The 19224-nt window shown below is 47.9% G+C and overlaps 1 protein-coding gene across 1 annotated transcript in view; it reads right to left on the bottom strand.

Moving 5' to 3' along the window:
- The window catches only part of LOC8033079 (MAM and LDL-receptor class A domain-containing protein 2), a 210314-nt gene that overhangs the window by 190284 nt on the left and 806 nt on the right, over positions 1-19224 (bottom strand). The window contains exons 2-5 of the mRNA XM_029973441.2: positions 8125-8245; positions 6327-6408; positions 1051-1176; positions 515-665 (exon numbers count right to left, since the gene is read on the bottom strand). Of these exons, the coding sequence (XP_029829301.2) occupies positions 515-665; positions 1051-1176; positions 6327-6408; positions 8125-8211 (446 nt within the window). The 5' untranslated portion in view covers positions 8212-8245. The remainder of the gene's footprint in view (positions 1-514; positions 666-1050; positions 1177-6326; positions 6409-8124; positions 8246-19224) is intronic.

Below are 19224 nucleotides of genomic sequence, written 5' to 3' on the forward strand. Positions count from 1 at the left end.
AGGCTTGACATGTGTGCATTGGAGCGAAGTGGTAAAGCTTGACGACGCATCCACTGGTGACACGTGGCAAAGTTGGATGTGCGTACTTTGGTGCAAAGTGGTGAAACCTGATTACTGTGCACTGATGCAAAGCAGTGAAACGTGATGTATGCACGCTGGAGCAGTGGTGAGGCTTAACACGTGTGCACCGGCGCAACTGATGGTGGTGAAACTTGATGCATGCATGCCAGTGCAAAGTGATAAAGTTTGAAGCATGCGCAAAGAAGCCTGCCCTACATTGTGCCCCTTCTGCATTTTTGCTCTTAGACAAAACAGGCGCTCATCCCAGTGTCATTTCAGCGTCCTCTTCACTACGACAATGATTTGTTAATTTTACAATATGCATATGAACAAATGTACATAGATGAACCAGATAATACATCTATATCGTTCTTATTGGGCTAAATTATGAGGCAAAGCACTTTCAATAAAACTGACCGAGAAATAAATCTACATTGAGACAATATTGACTGACCGGTAGACATTGAGTCTGCTGACTGCACCATGTGATCTCCACCAGAATTTGAGGCAGGTGGCTTTGGTGGCAGTGCGTCGGCTGAAAAACACCCTGGCAAATGGGTGTGGACGCTGGGGTACATTAGTGGTGTTCAGGTACAAGAAGTGGCCTGCACAAAAATCATTCAGGGATTTCAAATCAACAAAAATATCACAAAAGCGTTTTATATCACCATTTTAATGTTTCATATTTGTGTACCTCTTCGCCAACCGTGAATACACTATTCCCCCCCCCCCCCCCCAAAAAAAAAAATAATATTATGAGGAAAAACTTAGATTTTGATTTTATAAGTTGTGATCTTATTTGTCATGTGTTATTGACCTTATAAAGATTCTGACAGACAGTGACAAATTCCCTAAATTTGGCATTATTGCTGCCAGTTAATAAACAATGTGCTCTTCATTCGCTCAAACAATTCTAGCCATGCATTGCGCGCATTATAATATTTGAAAATACATGTTGCTGTCAAATATCTTTATAATAAAAATTCTTACCTTTTGTGCTTCCCATTGTGCGGTCAGGGACTCCCAACTTGTGGGCACCAAGAACGTTCCAGTCACGTATGTTGCCCATGGCATTTCTTCCCCAGTAATCCATGTCATTTTCAAATGTGCACTTGGCTGCAGAATCAACCAAAAGTGAACCAATAGGAATAAACACAATCTATAATGCGTTATAGATCAATTATAGTTACTTCTTAAGACGGAATGCATAAATAGTCTATAGTAATGGGTCCATAAGGACATAAAAATGAGGTTCTCTTTTTGCGAGACAAGTTGTTTTGATGGCAGCCGCAGCCCCACTTCGTTGCCTGGGCAGCTGCCTGACAAGCGTGCCGATGTTCGCAAAAACCAAGATCCTTTATGAATCTTGAACAGAGCTAGCCCAAACTACCAGACTCTCTTCGGCCTTTTTTGCTCGTAATAAGATCTGTGGTTTGCAGTATCAAAAACATGTTCTGATTGAGCTGTAACTTCCTTCTCTGACACCAAAATTTAAGCGATGCGAATTGAACTGTAAAAAACGGTGCTATGTCGTGCTGGCGCAGCGATACGCGAAGGCACGAATTTAATTACGCGTGTTCCATTTTTTTTTTTATTTTCGACCCTTTAGAACGAAGGGACTGGTGCAAATCTACTTTTTGACGCCTCATCATAATTCGTTGTAAAGGCTTCTGACTATAGAGTGCTGCCACCAACGAGAAATATGTATTCAAAAACTATACATGAGCGCCATTAGTATTTTTCATGTAGACATCTTTGAATATTACCCATTTTTCTTGATGCACAGCGTGGGATCTTAGGATGCGTACACAAATATCGTTTTCGAATTGCCTGTCATAGGTTTTAAACGGATATTTTATGGAACTCCCTTTACCGATGGGACCAAACGTGTCTGATGTGAGGTTTATATGTGAAAAGCTCTCCTGCACTGTAAATAACTTAAATTTGCGGGATCAGTATTTTGTCAATATTTGAAACCCTTAGGATAAGACATATTTAGCATGAAAGCATTTTATGATTCGAAGTGAAAATCTTTGAAGTCTTTGTATTATTAAGACCTTTTTTTCGTAGCCTTTTCAAGCCCCGAAAATTAAGTTACCTAAAAGGACAATGAAATAAAAAAAAAAATGTTATTTTAAAGGGTACAGAGGGGACACAAAGTTTTTATTTGTATATTTTTGTACCTAAAAAAATGTTTTCGCAAAATTCACACCTTTCGACACAAATTACGGGGGCGGGGGGTACCAGCCCGGCTGGGTGCTTACAAAACTAAGCACCTTTTCTTGGTTCTCATTTGTTGGAGAGATGACTGGCATGCCAAATGTTTGCTGCGAAATTGTTTCCGTATGCCGTAATCTTATTTATATCGACAATGTTTTGCTTCTGTTTAACAAGAAATATTCTAGATAGTTTAATCGTTGTTTTCAAAAATATCACGCGCTTGCCTTTAGGTTTCTGCTTCAAACAAGAACATACACGAGTCCCATCGTTTCCGGCATGCTCAACAAGCATAGCTCGTTAAGCTCTTTTTTTTTTTTTTTTTTACAAGTGCAAGTTGTTTTTCGTTCATTGAGGTGTTTAGAGAAAGATCACTTCAACCGAATTAGTTTACAGCAAACAGCTGTCGCACGTACGGGCCTTCGGAAGCACTGGGAAGGTGCTTGAGTACATAGCGGGACTGGCCTAAGCCTTATGTCCCACATATTGGCGCTGAATAAAGGTGTTAGTTCACGTCAAAGCGGCCATACTGTTTTGTGAATTTTGCAACAGTTGTGATTACAAATATGGTATAATACAATGAAGATGCCTACACAGGTGAGGATTTGCCAACCATTTGATCGAAGCAATCGGGCGTTCGGCTCGCATCAAGTTTGTCTATGTTCCCGTTAATTCGTTTCGAAAGGCCAGTAGCTCTAAATTTCGCACTGGGCCTGGCCTAGCAATTCGAATATTTATTCGTCGCGTTTCAATTGTTCGTCTCGACGCTCACCCACCACGCTCGCAGATGCCCATGTAAAAAAAAATATAACAAGGACAGTAAAGCAGAAGAAACTGCTCATTAGTTTTGATGATTTGTTTAGTCCTCGGTCGCTTATTACCGGAAATCGATAAACGCTGACAGACGCTTGTATTGGGCCGTGGCACGAGTAGAATGTAGCGCTAGAACTTAATTTTCATGGTCGCGTCTTCTGAGTGCTGCAGAAGTTTTTAGATGGGGGCGGAATAGCAGACGGACGGATGTGACAACGGACGCCGACGGGCAGCTTCCTTGTCCGCGTCTCACGGGCAGTGCAGACGACGATAGACGATGGTGAAATAGCTAACGGTGCAGGGGGCGGCCGCGTGTGCTAAAACTAGTAGCAGGTGGTGTCAGAGGCCAAGGTAGACAAACCAGATGTCGCAAAATGGAGACACTAGACTTGTCAACGTGTTCGTTTGAGCGGCCGAGTCAATACAGTAGTAATGGTTTGGAATTGGAAGATCCGGAAGGTGATTCCTTTGCACAAATCAGGTGAAAAGCATTGTCCAAATAACTTTCGACCCGTGTTACTTACTAGCATTCCCTGTAAAATCATGGAATATATCATTTACTCCCATCTTGCAAACTACTTAGAGTCCAATTCTTTTTTCAATTCATCCCAGCATGGGTTTCGTAAGTCATTTTCATGTGAAACTCAGCTTTTGTGTTTCACACATGATCTACATTCCATTCTTGATCGTGGATCTCTGGCGGACTGCATATTCCTCGATTTTTCAAAGGCATTCGATAAAGTATCTCGCGAACTTCTCTTTCTCAAGCTGACTAAACTAAACTTAGACATTAACGTTCTTGCATGGTTGCGCTCCTTCCACACTAACCGGTCCCAATTTGTGACGGCTAATAATATCAATTCTGATTTATCTCCAGTTGGCTCAGGTGTGCCCCAAGGCTTGGTTCTGGGGCCCTTACTTTTTCTCATTTATATTAACGACCTGCCCACTAATATATGTTCATCCGTCAGTCTCTTTGCCGATGACTGCGTCATTTATCGCGAAATTAACAGTGATTCTGACATCTCACTTCTTCAGTCAGATATTAACAGTGTTTCTGAGTGGTGTGATTTGTGGAACATGAAACTAAACATTAATAAGTGTAAATCTATGCGCGTTTCCCGTCTTGATACTTCTTGTGCTTCTTATTGTCTAAATAATATCTCTTTCGAAACCGTTTCAGCGTATAAATATCTGGGTGTGCATATATCTGCTAATCTGTCCTGGTCGTGTCACGTTGAATATATTGTAAATAACGCCAACCGCATGCTTGGATATCTCCGAAGAAATTTTTGTCTTGCTCCCAGCTCATTAAAATTACTTTTATATAAAACATTAGTCCGTACTAAATTGGAATATGCAGCTTCGGTTTGGGATCCTGGTCAAGAATCACTTATCTCCGAATTAGAAGCGATTCAGAACCGCGCATCTCGTTTTATTCTTGCAAATTACCATCGTACATCCAGTGTGACCGCAATGAGGTCTAGCCTATCATTACCTCTTCTTTCACAACGTAGAAAAATGTTCCGTCTGTGCTTGTTTCATAAGATATATCATAATAATCCGATTCTAAAAGAAAGACTACTAACAACACCTCATTACCTTTCACCACGCATCGATCACCGTCATAAAGTTGCCATTCCTTCTTGTCGTACTAAACATTTTTATGAGTCTTTTATTCCTAGTGCCTCAAGAATGTGGAATCACCTTCCCGGAGCCATTGCCGAAATCCCCGCTGTCGAGTGTTTTAAAACTGCCGTTTCCAATATTTGTTTTGTAAAGAGCCATAACTACTGTATAATATTTTCTGTTGTACGCTGTATGTTGTGTTGTACTTTTAATACCCACTCCCCTCTGTAACACCTCTGGCCCTGAGGGTAAATAAATAAATAAATAAATAAATGGTTGAGGCCACTCATGTGTGGGTGGTGCTTAGAGCGTACCGTAACCTCCACCCAAAAGTGTGTCTAAAGGCATGTTCTTACAGCACCGTGTTCTTAGGTTTTCATCCGGTACTTAAAAGTCACCGAAACATTCGTGTGTCGAATGTCGCGTGCCAGGCTATGCTCTTGAACTTGTAGTCACGCTTACCATAGAGCACATATATGTCCCGCTGACTTGTGCAGTAAGGAGCTGTAAGCCTTTGTAACGTAACGTAACGTGAAAAAATTGGGCTGTGTGAACCAGCCTTAACGGCAAAAATATTGCGCGAATTTTGTTTTCTTTCGTATGAAAATGCTAAAAAAATTTACGTCCCATCTACGCCATTTATAAGACAATTTCCATCTCAGTGTCCCTTGAAGAGTAATATAAGACAGGCAGTGCGGTGGTCAATCACAGTATTACATTACCTTGTCAGTCTTTTATCTCCAATCATATATTTTGCTGAATAAACGTCAACTTTCAAATAAACCACCGAGCAAACTTATTCCGCGTTTCAAGAGAAGGTGAACGGTGCTGAATTTTCGGGTGCCCTGGAAATTAAGCCCGGTTCACTTATTTTCTTGGTTTCCGAGAAGACATTTGGATCGGCACGCCAGACGACCGAGTCGCCTGCAATTTTCGTCACACCACACACGCATCTTTCTATTTCAATGACGGAAAGGAAAGCTCGGTATTCCTGGCCGACGCCGATGGGGGTGAGAATTCCTTGACTTTTCCCGGGCTTGTAGTCACTTTGTGATTCGCAGGGCCATGAGAATATGTAGCAAACACTGTCCTGAAGCAACGTCATGAAGAGACAAGCATTAAAGAACCAGCAACTAACAACTATGGTGCCTGGAACCTACCTACAACTCGTGTATTTGAGGTGCCCTAAGAGGAGGTCTCAAGACTTCCGCCTGATGACGTCATGTTGCGGGCAGCGATCCTTGCGGCGTCACCGAAGCGGTGGTAGCATTGCGGGCGCTTGTACTACCGCAGATACGTGTCCAGCTTAACAGTTCACGGAAGTTCAGGCAGCCAGGAGTCCGGACTCCACGACGACAGCGACATTTGCATTTGCTCGCACTTTTTGTCGAGACTTCTAGCATAGCAACAACCGCCAGGATTGTGACATCCGACAGCATGACAGGACAACTTCAGCGAAGTGATTCGTTGTTATTTTGAGACCGCTTTTGACGTACTGGCGGGATAGGACGCTAAATGCACCAGCCGAGGACGTGCCTCCAGGCACCATACTTACTCATATTCCTAAGAATATTAGATACCACGTGTGATAAGTAAAAGCAACTCACGAGGCTGAGGGCAGACGCCGGGAGCCAGATAAATATCATCCAGGGCAATAAATCCAAAGACGACCGACGCCTCCAGCAGTATCTATAAAGAACAGTCTTTTTACTTAAGGTGTCAGGCACAAAACTTGACACTCTGTTGCTACGTTTAGTTCCAAGTAAAATTTGAGATAAAGGATTAGCGTAAAGTCCCGTAAAACCGCCCGCCTCCGAGAGATCCTTTGCCCCGTTTTTGGGGTCGATTATTCACAACATAAAACATCCGAAACATTGCCCAGCCATCGACTCCTGCCGTATATCGACCACTCAATGTCCGACGGGAATCGCTTCGACCGTGCGATCTGCAGTATCTGCTGCGTCCGCAATTCGCGGTATCCGTTCCCGTGACGTGCAATTTCGTAGCTCGTTCCCGCATTTCTTTTATTGTCTGCAATTTGCACGCGTGGTATTGGTTCCCGTGATAGACGACTTTGTAGCGGTTTCCCGTGTCTAGTGCACCGTAGAACGCTAATCTGCTTCCTCCGCAACCTGTGCTGTCTGTTCCCGTGACGTGCGAGATTGTTGCCGGTGCCCGCACTTTTGTCCGCGTTGCACGCGCGCGATGTCGGTTCCCGTGACGACCCGAAACTGGAGCGGGTGCTCGTGTTTATCGCACAGTGGAGCGCAAGTGTGCTGCGTCCGCATTTTGCGGTGTCCATTCCCGTGTCAGGACAGTTTCTAGCGAATGCCCGTGTACTTGTTGCACTGTGGAGTACGAATCTGTTTTGTCTGCGATCTGTGGTGTCAGTTTAAATTTCACATAGTTTGAACAAGGGTGACCCAATCAGTGCGTCGAAGAGAGACACCCGACTATACGCTACATTTCGCTAGTGAGCGCAGTGCTGTCAATGCCATTGGCTGGAGAGGGAAGCCGCTTTTGTACGAGTTTCAAGTAACGGGCCAGTCTTCTCGCTAGAAAAACGCGACGTCTGGGAAAAACTAAGAGGTTTGGGTAGGAGGAGAGTTCTCTTTTTCTCCCTTATCCAGCTCCTTGGGTAATTCACTCGTCCCTGTAACTTTTTAAGGGCTGTCAAGCGCTTCGCCCTAGTTACACCGATAGTCTCAGGGGGCTGTAGATTTCACCCTTTGACAAGTTACAGTGAAACGAAGTACGGCGGGTACACCCTGACGCCTCAACCCCCGAGTGAAGCCTACTTTATCATGTACCCCTTCCGCATTTTTACCTTCGGACGCATATTCAATTTAGCGCTAAGCTGTCAGAGCGATTACGACTGGGCTGTCAGAGCGGTGGAAGTTATGTGCTTGTTGAACCAGTCAACCATCAGCCTTGCACAACGTGGTCACACTTTCTGTGCATGCTGTCGTGCAGACACTGACGTCAGATGATAAAGGGCAGGAAAGTGGTGAGAATGAGGCATCCACCGTCCCGTCAGCTCAGCAGTAAACAGAGTAGAGACCATTTTATTGGGATGAAAGGAAATAAAAAAGGAGCCTCAATATTCGGGCAGTTCTGGCGGTACAGCTCATCAAAACTGCCCAGCTACTGAACTCGGCGCATGCCATGTCCCTCTTCAACTCCGACGATTCGTTCAAATTCCCGAATGTATGTAGATGGCGCTGAAGTGGAACAAAATGGCGCAGCCCGCAGAGTCCATAACAAGCGCCCGGCTCCTAATTCTTCAAGGTTATCCCAAACTTTTAAGTGAGCGCTCACAGAGTATTCTACCAAAGTTGTCAAAGTCTTAGATTGTGAAACACACAAGACAAAGGCAGAAAACAATTAATCCCCAGCATCTTATACCTGAACATTGTCCCCCGGATCAAATTTAGCAAATCTGGACCATCCTTCGGTCCAAGTGAGGGGCTGCTGTCCTTGATCAGTCCACATGGCGCCTTTGTCCGTAGAAAACCTAGCAACAAGACTGAAACCAATAGAGAACGAGATTAAATAGAAGTAGGGCTAAGTTGTTCAAAGTGTCGGGCGGACGTCCCAACTTGCTTGCGAGTTTGATGCACAGTCGTGATTCGGATAATGGTTAATGCGTGATCACCAACCGCTCTGTATTGACAGCGTCGCAAAGCAGCTGCCGTGGCAGCTATGCACTTCTCAAGACAACCGTGGCAAGGCGGAAAGTAAACACTGGTTCACACACCGCATTTGACTGCAACCATATGCGTTGTGCAGCCTCGGGATCTCTTGTGATCGCTTACAAGAGGGCACAATCGCACCATCTGTCGGGCATCTCTGAAACACTGGCTACGTGTATATCTTTCGAGTATTCTTTGCGCATTATTGTTTCATCATGGGCTCGAAGAACTTTCGATAATATTACAGACTATCACTTTCCGTAGAGATCATGGGCAATAGACCAATCTCACCAAGCGTTCCACGCATGCATGACGCCGCCATAACTGTAGTTCGTAGGAGGCAGACGCCAGTTCACGAGGGAGCTCATGCCGCCTCGTGCTCTGCTAGCGCAGACCTCCAGAAGAGTTGTTCCGCGTGCAGAAAGACTACAGCTCACACGATACTCAGACTAGCTGGTGAGATCGTTCTATTCGTCTCGCAAATACTGCAAAACCTTTGCTCTGGGAAAATGCAGTTCAGGGGCTCAACATTTTGATGGTGCCAGATCACCAGTGGATTCTCTCCTTACTGTACAAGGCTCCATGGCTTTGTCACCACAAAGCAGTCGAAAATCGTGCGTTAACTTCACGTGGATTGCGACCGTACACATTGGATGTGCATGAAAGACGTGAGATCTTCTATCTTAATATGCCCTCAGTGCCTAAAGAAAATCAAAATGGTGGGCACGAAAAAACGTTCCCTTTTAAAGCGCAGCTCTTAGCCGTCTGTTTCCGGATTAAGTGGCGTCGGCATCGCCGTAACCGCGCGTTGCATTATGGGAAGTTTCCCGTAATCACGTCACGTGTGACGTCACGAGAATAAAAGATTCCTGCTAAATTTGGCGAGAACATTTTTCGCTAAAGTCGGCGGAAATTTTTTTTCGCTAAATTTATCGGGACGTTTTTCATACTAGGAGGTCGTAGTAGATTGTTTTTCTCCTCCCCTACGGTATCCGTAAGGAAAACGCCGCAGCTGCGGCTGCGCCCCTGCATCCTTCTCTGCATAGTTCAAGGTCTTCTGGCGGATTACGAAGCGCTACGCGTGTCCTTAGAGGGCTCCGGAAACGGTCCATTAAAACTTCCTAATGAAATCACACGTGACAACACACGTAAATTGTACATCATGTGTGACGTGCCACGAGACGTGAAACGTCAGTCTAGCGAAAAAGTTTCCCGCTTAATTTAGGGGGAAAATTTACCCACTGAATTTAGCGAGAAACTTACTGCTATTTTTTTTTTCAAGGCTAAAAGCGCTAAAGCAACGGACAAGCAAGAGAAACGAACAACACAGAGCGCGTACACTCCTACATTCCGCGGGAAATTATTTTCCGCTAAATTTACGGGAAACATTTCCCGCTCAATTTAGCGGGGAAATGTTTGCTAAATTTAGGGGAAAATTTGGCAATAACATTCTACGAAATGGGAGGAAAAAACAGGAGGAGGGGAGGGGAAAGAGGAGTATATCGGCCCCTCCCTACTCTACCCTCCACCTCCTCAAGAGCTGCGCTCCAATATCCCTCTAGCACCCCGGCATGCGCAAATATCTTCTACGTGATCGGTAATTTCGATCCTATTCGTCCTTGCACAACTTTTGAGCGTGATTCGGAGTCACCCTGAACAAGCACCTGATGTACCTCAATGACCTGCCATATAGCTTTTAAAGTTCCTCCAAAATGGCAGCGTTTTTGATACTGTGCATGCTGTCCACCCTTCAACCTTGATGGGCTGCAGAAATCTCTTATATTATTATCATTTTCCTACAGCTTCAAAGGCGCACATATTAAGTTAGAAACACTAAAAATGGTACAAACAGCGCCGCGGACTCCGACCTAAATCCTGGTTTTTGTTGTGGCGACTTGTCGGCTTCTTAGGCAATTCGTGCTAAGAGAACAATCACGAGAATGATAATATTGTAAGAGATTTGTGCAGCTCAGCCAGGCTGAAAGGTGGATCGCATGCACAGTATAAAAAATGCTGACATTGACGAGAAATTTTAAAACCGATATGACGGGTCCTTGGGGTATATCAGGTGCTTGTTCAGAGTGACTCCAAAATACGCTCAAGAAAGGTGTAACCATGGAATTGGTCGAAATTAGCGATCACTAGCGTCGTGCCTTCCAGTTTTACAGCGTTCCCTGGGACCGTGATCACATCGCGGTCCCCGGGGCTTCGGTCTTCGACATGACGGCTTCAACGTCCTCGGCGGCGCCGTCCAAGGCGCAGTGTCTCGTCATCAACGTACCGGTGGACACGCCAGTGGACGCCATCATGGACGCGTTCCAACACGTGGTCGGCGACGCCGGCCTTCCGTACCTTAGACACCATGGTGGTGCAAGGTTTACGGCAGCGGTCAGCTCCATGGCCGCAACCCAACGTTTGGTACCACAGGGACACCTGTTGCTCGGTGACGTCCAGATCCCACTCCAACCGGTCCAGGCCCACGTCGTCCACATGTCGGTTTACCGACTCCCGCCGTGCGTAACCGAGGACGCCCTCGTCCAGGCCCTCAGGCAGTACAGAAGGTAAAGGGTTTGAGCCACGTTACCTACAGTGACCGACCGGACAACCGTACGGGCACGGTGGTCAAGCTGAAGATGGCCAAGCCTGTCCCCAAACTTCATCTACGGCCGCAGAGTCATGGTGCACTATCGAGGCATGCGCCGGGTCTGTAGCCGCTGTGGTCAGGAGGGCCATTTCGGGCCCGCCTGCAAGACTCTCCACTGTGACAGGTGCGGCGTCTTCGGGCACCCGACAGAAGGATGTGCTGCGCCCTGCCAACGCTGCGGCCACGCCCACGCCACCACAGACTGCGTTGAGCGCAAGACGTACTCGGCAGCTGCTAGAGATTCCTGCCGTAGATCTCCGCCATCGGTCAGCACCCCCACCCACCTGCGACTCAAGCTTTCGGTCCCTCTGAGCAGGCTAAGCCGCTTTCCGCAATCACCCGCTTGCCCACTACCCCCGGCGTCTACCCACCGGCGGCAGAGCCCTCAACCACCGATGTGCTTCCTGCGCACGCGGAAACATCGGCCCAGCGTTTTCTGCAGGTTGGTGACGACAGACAAGACCTCCTCATTGCCGAGGACGCCACCCCGAGTCCCCTCATCGCCTGCCTCAAGGCAGCTGAGATCGCTGAAGTCACCCCGGGCCAAGGGAACCCTCCTCCGTCACCTACGTTGCCTCCGGCTTCGGCATCCCCCGGCACGTTAGTGCCGCAACCGGACAGCGACGCGTCTGTGGACCCAAGGTCTGACGACAACGACGCCATGTGCTGCGACCGTCCTGAAACAAAACGCGGCCTCACAAGCACCAGCAGCCCGTTTGACGCCCCCGGAACCTGGACGAAGAAGAAACGCCTGGGTCACGCCAAGCCATCGGACTCGGAGGGCATTTCCGACTCTCTGGTCTTCTAGTGCGGTATGCTCGCGTAAATTGTTTTTTTTTTTTTTATGAGTTTTATTTTTGTGGCAATGCTCCTGCGTGTCCTCACGCTGAATGTCCAGGGCTTTAGAAACCCCAATAAACAGCGTGAGGTCGTTCACTTCGCGCGCTCAGTTGGTGCAGACCTTGTCTTTTTACAAGAAACCATTTTTTTTTCTGCACGCGAAAGCACTGCTTTTCGTGAACGCTTCCTCCTTGGCTGTTCTTTTTTTTTTTTTTCGGAGACACGCGCTGTTGCGGCGCTGCCGTTCTTATCTTGCCTCGAGCGCTCAGTCAAGGATGTAATAGCAGTTTTGATCGCGCTGGTCGCGTCTTTGCTTTTGATTTCTTTTTTGGTCAGCATCGCTTGCGCGCGGTGAATCTGTGTGCGCCCGCGCATATGTCTTTATCGAATGGCTTTTTTCGAAAGTTAGACGCATATTTGTTGGAGTCCCACCCCTTTTTGGCCTTTGAGAAATTTTAACTGTGTTTTAGACACTCACCGCGATGTTCAGGGTCCAGGTCAGGGTAGGGCCAACTGGAATGCTCGTAAGCTTGATCGCCTGGTTGAGCAGTTTGACTTACGAGAAGACGCTTGGTGCGAGTAACACGGCTCCTCTTTTGCGCCCACGTGGTCTTGTGCGGGCTTGAGCAGTCATTTAGACCAGTTGTACTTCCCAACCTGGCTTGCTACATGTCTCACTAGATGTGAGACCCTTTCGTTTCCTCCTGCGCCGGGGTACATCTCGAATCGTCGTCCTGTCCTGATTTCCTTGTCCGTTCCTAGGGGCGAACAGCCTCGCTGCATTTCCTGGCGGTTTTGACTTGCGGCTTCTTCGGGATAGGGAAGCGGTTTAGTCACTCCGCCAAGCGCTCACTGTGGCACAACGTGTCATGGGCCCGGATTCTGCGCGTTTGGACAGCTTGAAGGTGTTCTGGTGTTCTCTGTGCGTCGAAGAGGGAGTGGAGTCGGCGCCAACTCTCTCACTAGCTCAAAGAGGTCCTGCGACGCATCTAGATCATTAAGCGCGGTGGTACCTCCACGCCCCTCGTGACTGAGTACTTGAACCTGTTGCGGCCAAGGTACTCTCGCCTTCTGCGGGAAAGTTCAGGAACTGCGGCATTGCAGCCCTGGAACAGGCGTCCCGTGTCAGACCCTGAGGTCCTCCGCTACCTTCGCGTCTCTCGAGGCCACGGGGATCGACCGGGCTGGGTTCCGTCTTTCACCACACCAGATGGCTTCTAGTCGTCCCATCCGCCTGATATCGTGAAAGTTTTCTTCGAACATTTTGCAGCCCTTTTCCCGGTGGAAAATTACTCCTCCCGGAACAGATCCGATGTCCTCTTCCAAGAGTCTTGTGGTTCCTTACCTCAAGTCCCGCCCGACCTGCGTGATACTCTTTACCGCCCTGTCAGCCCATTCGAGGCTTACGAGGCTCTCAGAGGCATGAAGATGGGTTTTGCGCCAGGTGTCGACGGCCTTCCTGCAGAGTTTTAAAAAGAGTTTTGGTCCCAGGTTTGCACGGCACTAGTCAGCGTTTTCAACGCATTCCTTCGAGGCGGCAACGTTCCCGACTCCTTCCGGCGTGGCTGCATCATCCTCGTCCCGAAGGAGACTAACGAGCCCACCACGCCGCAGGCCAGGCGGCCCGTCACTCTTCTCAACGCAGACTATACAAACGGTTGGCCACCATTCTTCCTCACCGCCTCCGCGACGTGTTACCAGGACTTAAAAGCCCTTTTCAGACCTGCTCAGTTCCTGGATGGAGCATATTCTCGACCCTCACGCTGACGCGTCCGGTTGCCTTTCCGGCGCTTTCGTTTCCCTGGACCAGGAGAAGTCTTTCAACCATATAGACCACCGCTTTTTGTTTGCGGTCCTTATGACGTATAGATTCTCTCCACACTTCGTGCGCCTCTTTGAGGTTTTGTATGTGAATCTGGTCAATGACGTCGTTGTCAACGGCCAAATTACCCCGTGCTTTGTCGTTGAGTGAGGGGTACGCCAGGGCTGTGCCCTGTCATCCTTACTTTTCGTCCTTTGCCTGTACCCGCTTCACCGACGAATCCACGACCAAGCCCCGATACGTGGCTTCCTTCTTCCTGGCTCGGGATCCATACAGTATCCGCATATGCGGACGACGTCTCTATTCATACCGGACTCCGGGAGCCTTATATCAGCGCTACGGCTGTATGAAAAGTACGCCGTCCTTTCAGGGGCCCGGCTCAACACGTCCCAAAAGTAAAGCCGTTCTCTTTGGTGGTTTTGCCAACCCACTTCTGGGTGGCATCATGGCAACAAGGGTTGTCAGGGTCCTAGGTGTTCTATTTGACTGTTCTGGTGTCTCCGCAGAAACCTGGAACAGCATTGCGACAGACGTCGTGCACAAGGCCGCTGTGGCTTCGCGTTTCTCCCTACCCCAGCGCGATAGAGCTCATATCGTGGAATCGGTGCTGTGTGCCCGGCTGTGCTACGCTCACCGGTCGCTCTCCCCCCTCCGTCTGTCGTCCAGAGCACTACCTCCTTTATTTTTGCCTTCCTCTGGGAAGGGCGCACTGAGCTGGTCGCTCGCTCGGCCCTTCGAATGTCGCGCCTGAGCATCCCCTGCCTTGTCACCCTCAGCCGCTTACTTTCCCTTCGGAACGTCCTGGACATCCTAGACGCCCCTGACTATCCCGGTCGGAGCCTGACGCTGTACTGGCTCAGCACCCACCGTCGCGTCCTGGTGCCTCGGGGGCTAGGGAACTCGTGCCCGACGGCGGAGCCCCACTGTCTTTCTACGCGACGGTAGTTCAGGTCTACCCTACTAAAAAAAAACATTTGGCGCCTATATGAAAACAAACGGGTTCATACCGGTAACAGTTTAACCATACCGGTCACCAGTTTGTCAAAGGGGTCGCCCGTACGGTTCAAAGCGGTCCCCTGTATGAGCCATAACGGTCACCTATTTGGACAAACAGGTCACTCCTTTGGCAAACGGGTCGCTCGTCTGGGCAAATGGGTCGCTCGTTCGGGCAAATGGGTGACTCGTTCGGGCAAAGTTGTCGCACGTTTGCTCAAACCGGTGACCACGTTGCAAACTGCACCGGTTTAATCAAACGGCTCTCCGGAGCCCGTTTGATACTGAACGTACAAATCGGCGGCGTGGGCACGCCTAGCGTTTCATCCGTGGCAGCCAATGTTTCCGGAAGGCTGGGAGCGCCGGTTCATCGATTTCAGATCGTCCGCGTAATGCAAGTAATTATATTTATATATCAATTGCGCTGATGTTCGCTTATACTGCAACTAAAACTAACACCTTTTTTTGTTGTTGTTTTACGTAAACGCGCGACGTTGGTAAGCCGATATTTTTGACAGAACTTTGAGACTTTGTCCATCCTTGTTGCCTCAATTTACTTATTCAGCTCGAATCTCTCCCGCAGAAGACGCGACCGCGTGAAAGAATGTACCTCTAGACTCCGTTTCACTTTAATTCAAGACGCAGCGAAGGTAGCACGCGTACACGCGGCTGCAAGAACATCGAGCATTGCGAGAGCACGGCCGCCGTTGCAGCAGTCAAACTACGAGCTCGCGCTAAATGCTTTCTTCGCTCGGGCGCAACCCGAGCTTCTGGCCGCCCCGCCGCCATTTCCAAGGTTCAAGCGTGCTAAAATGCGCGCGCGAACGCGCGCGTGTTTTCTTTTTTTTTTTTTTTTTTTTTTTATTTTTGAGCTTACAAAAACACATCTCTCTGGAATGCCTGGGGAGAGGGAGAGGGGCTGTCCCTGTCGTCCTCGCCCCCTCCCTCCGCTCTTGTCACCCGTCACGTGACCCGCACCCCCGCGCGAGCTACACGCTGATAAGCGTCGAGATCCGGAAGGGTGCGCCTAGCAGCCGCTTTTTTCTTTTTCTGCTTGTTGTCAGTTCCAGCTCGAACTTCGCGCGTCCACCTGCTTCGATCTGTCGCCTTACCCTGCGGTCTTATTAGGATGTCTCTCGACAACGTATTGGATGTGCACCAAAGCTATCAGTGTTCGAAAAGTCCTACGTCTATATCGGCAACAAGCGATTCTTCGAAGAAGTCAGGAATTCTTGCGGTTTGGTTGGGTTCGGCAACTGACAGCTTGTGCGCCACATCGTGTGGAAACTTCCAAGAAGCCGTTCCCTCTCATTTGTGTTTGTGTGGTTGTCCTGCTTTGACCGTGTCGACAACTATCACGGATTACATCTTTCAAGTCCGCTATTTTTATGGTAAAACCCACTTCTTGGCAACGATTGACCGTTCTTCTGCTCGTACTCTTCCAGATTATCTATATAATTATGCAGCCACTATTCTCGCGGCAGCCGGGCGAAATATTTCCCGAAAGTCTACCTTCATAGTCTAGAATTACCTCGGTTTTTGTTTGGTTTGCTATCTTCTCAGTTGTATAAAAGCTTAGAGTGCTTCTCACATTTCACAGATCGCTTGCACGTTTGTACTTGTCTACAGAAGACGTAATAAACTTTGAGGAGAATTGAAAACAATCTTTTGTGTCTGTTTTGCCGTCCATTTACAAGCACCTACGTGAGCACATTTGTTCTACGTGTTCCCTCCATGTTATAAATAGGTTTATGAGTTTCGGAACGTTTTAAATAAGTTTAATATAACCAACCTACCAGACGATCCCCGTTTAGGGCTAGCGCATAATTTCCCGATTCGAATGGCACGTTCAAACGTGTGGTCACGTGCAAGGTCGAACGGGCACCTGTATCAAACGGGCACCCGTATCAAACGGGCACCTGTATCAAATGGGTACCGTTTCGAGCGGGTACCGTTTCAAACGGCTACCCGTATCCCATAATCACGTTTGATCCAAACGGGTCGACAAGTTTGCACCCGTTTGATTTACCAGTTTGCCACCCGTTTGAATTTCAAATGGTTTTTTTCAGTAGGGTACCAGCAGTTACGAACGGCCACGCCTGACTGTGACATCCGTAAGGTACCTGTCTCACGTCCTTGTGAGGCCGCTTGCGAGCCGGAGGTACCCTTCCTACTCCGGGTTCAAAGTGGGACTGCAAATTGGACCAGCGCTTTCTCCCCAGACGTCCCTCTCGGCCTTGCAGACTTTCATTGGCGGATTGGGTGGGCGTTCTACCTGCCCGTGACCTCCTAGCACGATGGGGTGTCGCTAACTCCAATTTGTGTGTCAACTGTGGGCAGGTTGAAGCCAACACCCACGCGGTGTTTGAATGCGTTGTAGCTAAAACTTTGAGGACTCTTGTGAGTCGCATCTTTGCGCTGCCACTGAGCAGACATTTCTACGCTAGACACCGGAGTGCGGGTCTGGTGTTAGCCGCCACCTGCTACATCTTGTGGCAACAGAGGAACATTGCTGTGGGCCACCAGCGCCGTCTCGGTCTGATGTTCCCGTTGTTGCGACGGCTCCGGACACTGCTCCTCTCCCACCTCGAAGATTCACTTTTTTGCCTTTGAGGAAGAGGAGTTTTTCCGGAGGTGGCATACAGACTTCATGGGCGTTGCAGGCCGCAGAGTGGTGCTACAAGTTCGGCGGTGCCTTGATTACTTATGTTTTCACGCACCTTTCTGTAGTGTAGCCGCTGGGCCGTTCTAGTCTACTTGTTATTTATTTTCTATGTGTCTGTGATCCTTTTTTGCCACCCGTGTCCATATAAACACTCTACATATTTGTATCGCTCCCGGGAGGTTGATTTTTTAGTCGTTATTTACGTTCGCGTGCGTCCTCTTTGTGCTTTACGTTTCCTCGTTTTGTTTGTGTACTGCTGAGCCAACTTGTAAATAAATAAAATGAAAGAGTGCAGAGGACTGCAGTCCGATTTATTTGCAACCGGTATAAAAGAACGGACAGCGTGAATGAAATAATCAGCTTTCTTGGACTTGAAACGCTTCAAACCCGGCGCTTAGAAAAGAGGTTAAAACTTTTGTACTTGATATATAATGATATAAATCACCTAAAACAGTGCCCTTACGTAACCCGAGTATCGCGCGCAAATACTCGTTTTAACAATAGCAAAATGATTAGGGAGTTTAGTGTGCATAATGATACGTTTAAATGTTCGTTCTTTCCCAGGACAATAACAGCATTGAACCAGCTGCCAAAAGATATAGGAGAAAGTGCCAGTGTCGAAGAATTTATTTCAAATTTGAAAGTTGTGCCCAGGTGATGGTTTGTAATGTTTTTGTTGTTGATTTTTTTCCTTCAAGTTTACTTTGTTGTTATGTCTTGCAGCTGGTATCGAAGTCTTCTCGGTGTTGTATATCATGTTTCTATTGTAATGCTCACTCCTGCCTGGACTCTAACATGAGTCTGCAGTATTTATAACTAAAATTTAAAAAAAATTCTCTTTCCAAGATGGACTACCGTTCCCATGATTTCTCAAGTTCGGGCCGGGGCGCTTGGGAATATTGCAAATGGTCTATTCGGCATTAGAGAGAATCGTAAACGTCGTTAATTTTGTGTACCATTCAAAGCAGGAAGTACTGCAATTAAGAGTTAAACAACTAAGAAGCAATTATGTCGCAGGGCAGACTGACCTTATTCATTTGAATATCTATACGGCAAATTTCAGGGTGTGCCACGCCAGTGTTATGTATAAAAAAAAACAATCTTTGTGTGCGTAGGGTGTCTTAACTTTAATTACCGTTCAGGTAATTGAAATTACCGTAAAATATATGCAGTGGTGCAAGACGCTGCGTGCGGCGTACCGCAATTTAATAAAAGTGGGACATTTTAGAAATTAGTAGTCTTTCTCTGTTTCCTTTCAGTTTTATTTTATTAAACATCAAAATGCGGCTCGAACTTAAAGCCATGTTACCAGAGTTTATATAGTATAACACAGCCATTCCGTGTTTGATAAAAAAATGAAAGCCGTTTACAACTCCCTGCAACGCCGAATTAGAGCGCAGCTCTTGAGGAGGAGAAGGAAAAAGTGCTGAGGGGAAGGTATACTCCTCCCCCCTCCTCCTCAGTTTCTCATCCTGCCGGTTACTCCTCCCTCCGAGTGGCGTCGCCGTGGATGTAACAGTGAGGTCACGTGACCCTCGAGACGTCGCGTGACCCTCGTGACCTCAAGGGGGTTACGTGACCCTGAGGTCACGTGGGCCCCGTGACGTCACGTAACCCCGCGAGGACGTTTCGGCACGGTGCCGAAACGTCGTCGCGGTTGCGCCGACGGCGACGCCGCTCAAGCCGGAAACAGGTGCCTAAGAGCTGCACTCTAAAAAAAAAATGTATGTGATGGCTAAGATGTAATGTGAATAAACAGGGGATATTGACTTGTTCGTCCAATGGAATGAACTCGTGTCGTGCCTAGGATAATCGATGCGGGTTCAAGCTGATTCTGGTAATAAGTTGG

The sequence above is a fragment of the Ixodes scapularis genome, unplaced genomic scaffold (assembly GCF_016920785.2).
Source record: "Ixodes scapularis isolate PalLabHiFi unplaced genomic scaffold, ASM1692078v2 PGA_scaffold6__148_contigs__length_123643588, whole genome shotgun sequence".
Lineage (NCBI taxonomy): Eukaryota > Metazoa > Arthropoda > Arachnida > Ixodida > Ixodidae > Ixodes > Ixodes scapularis.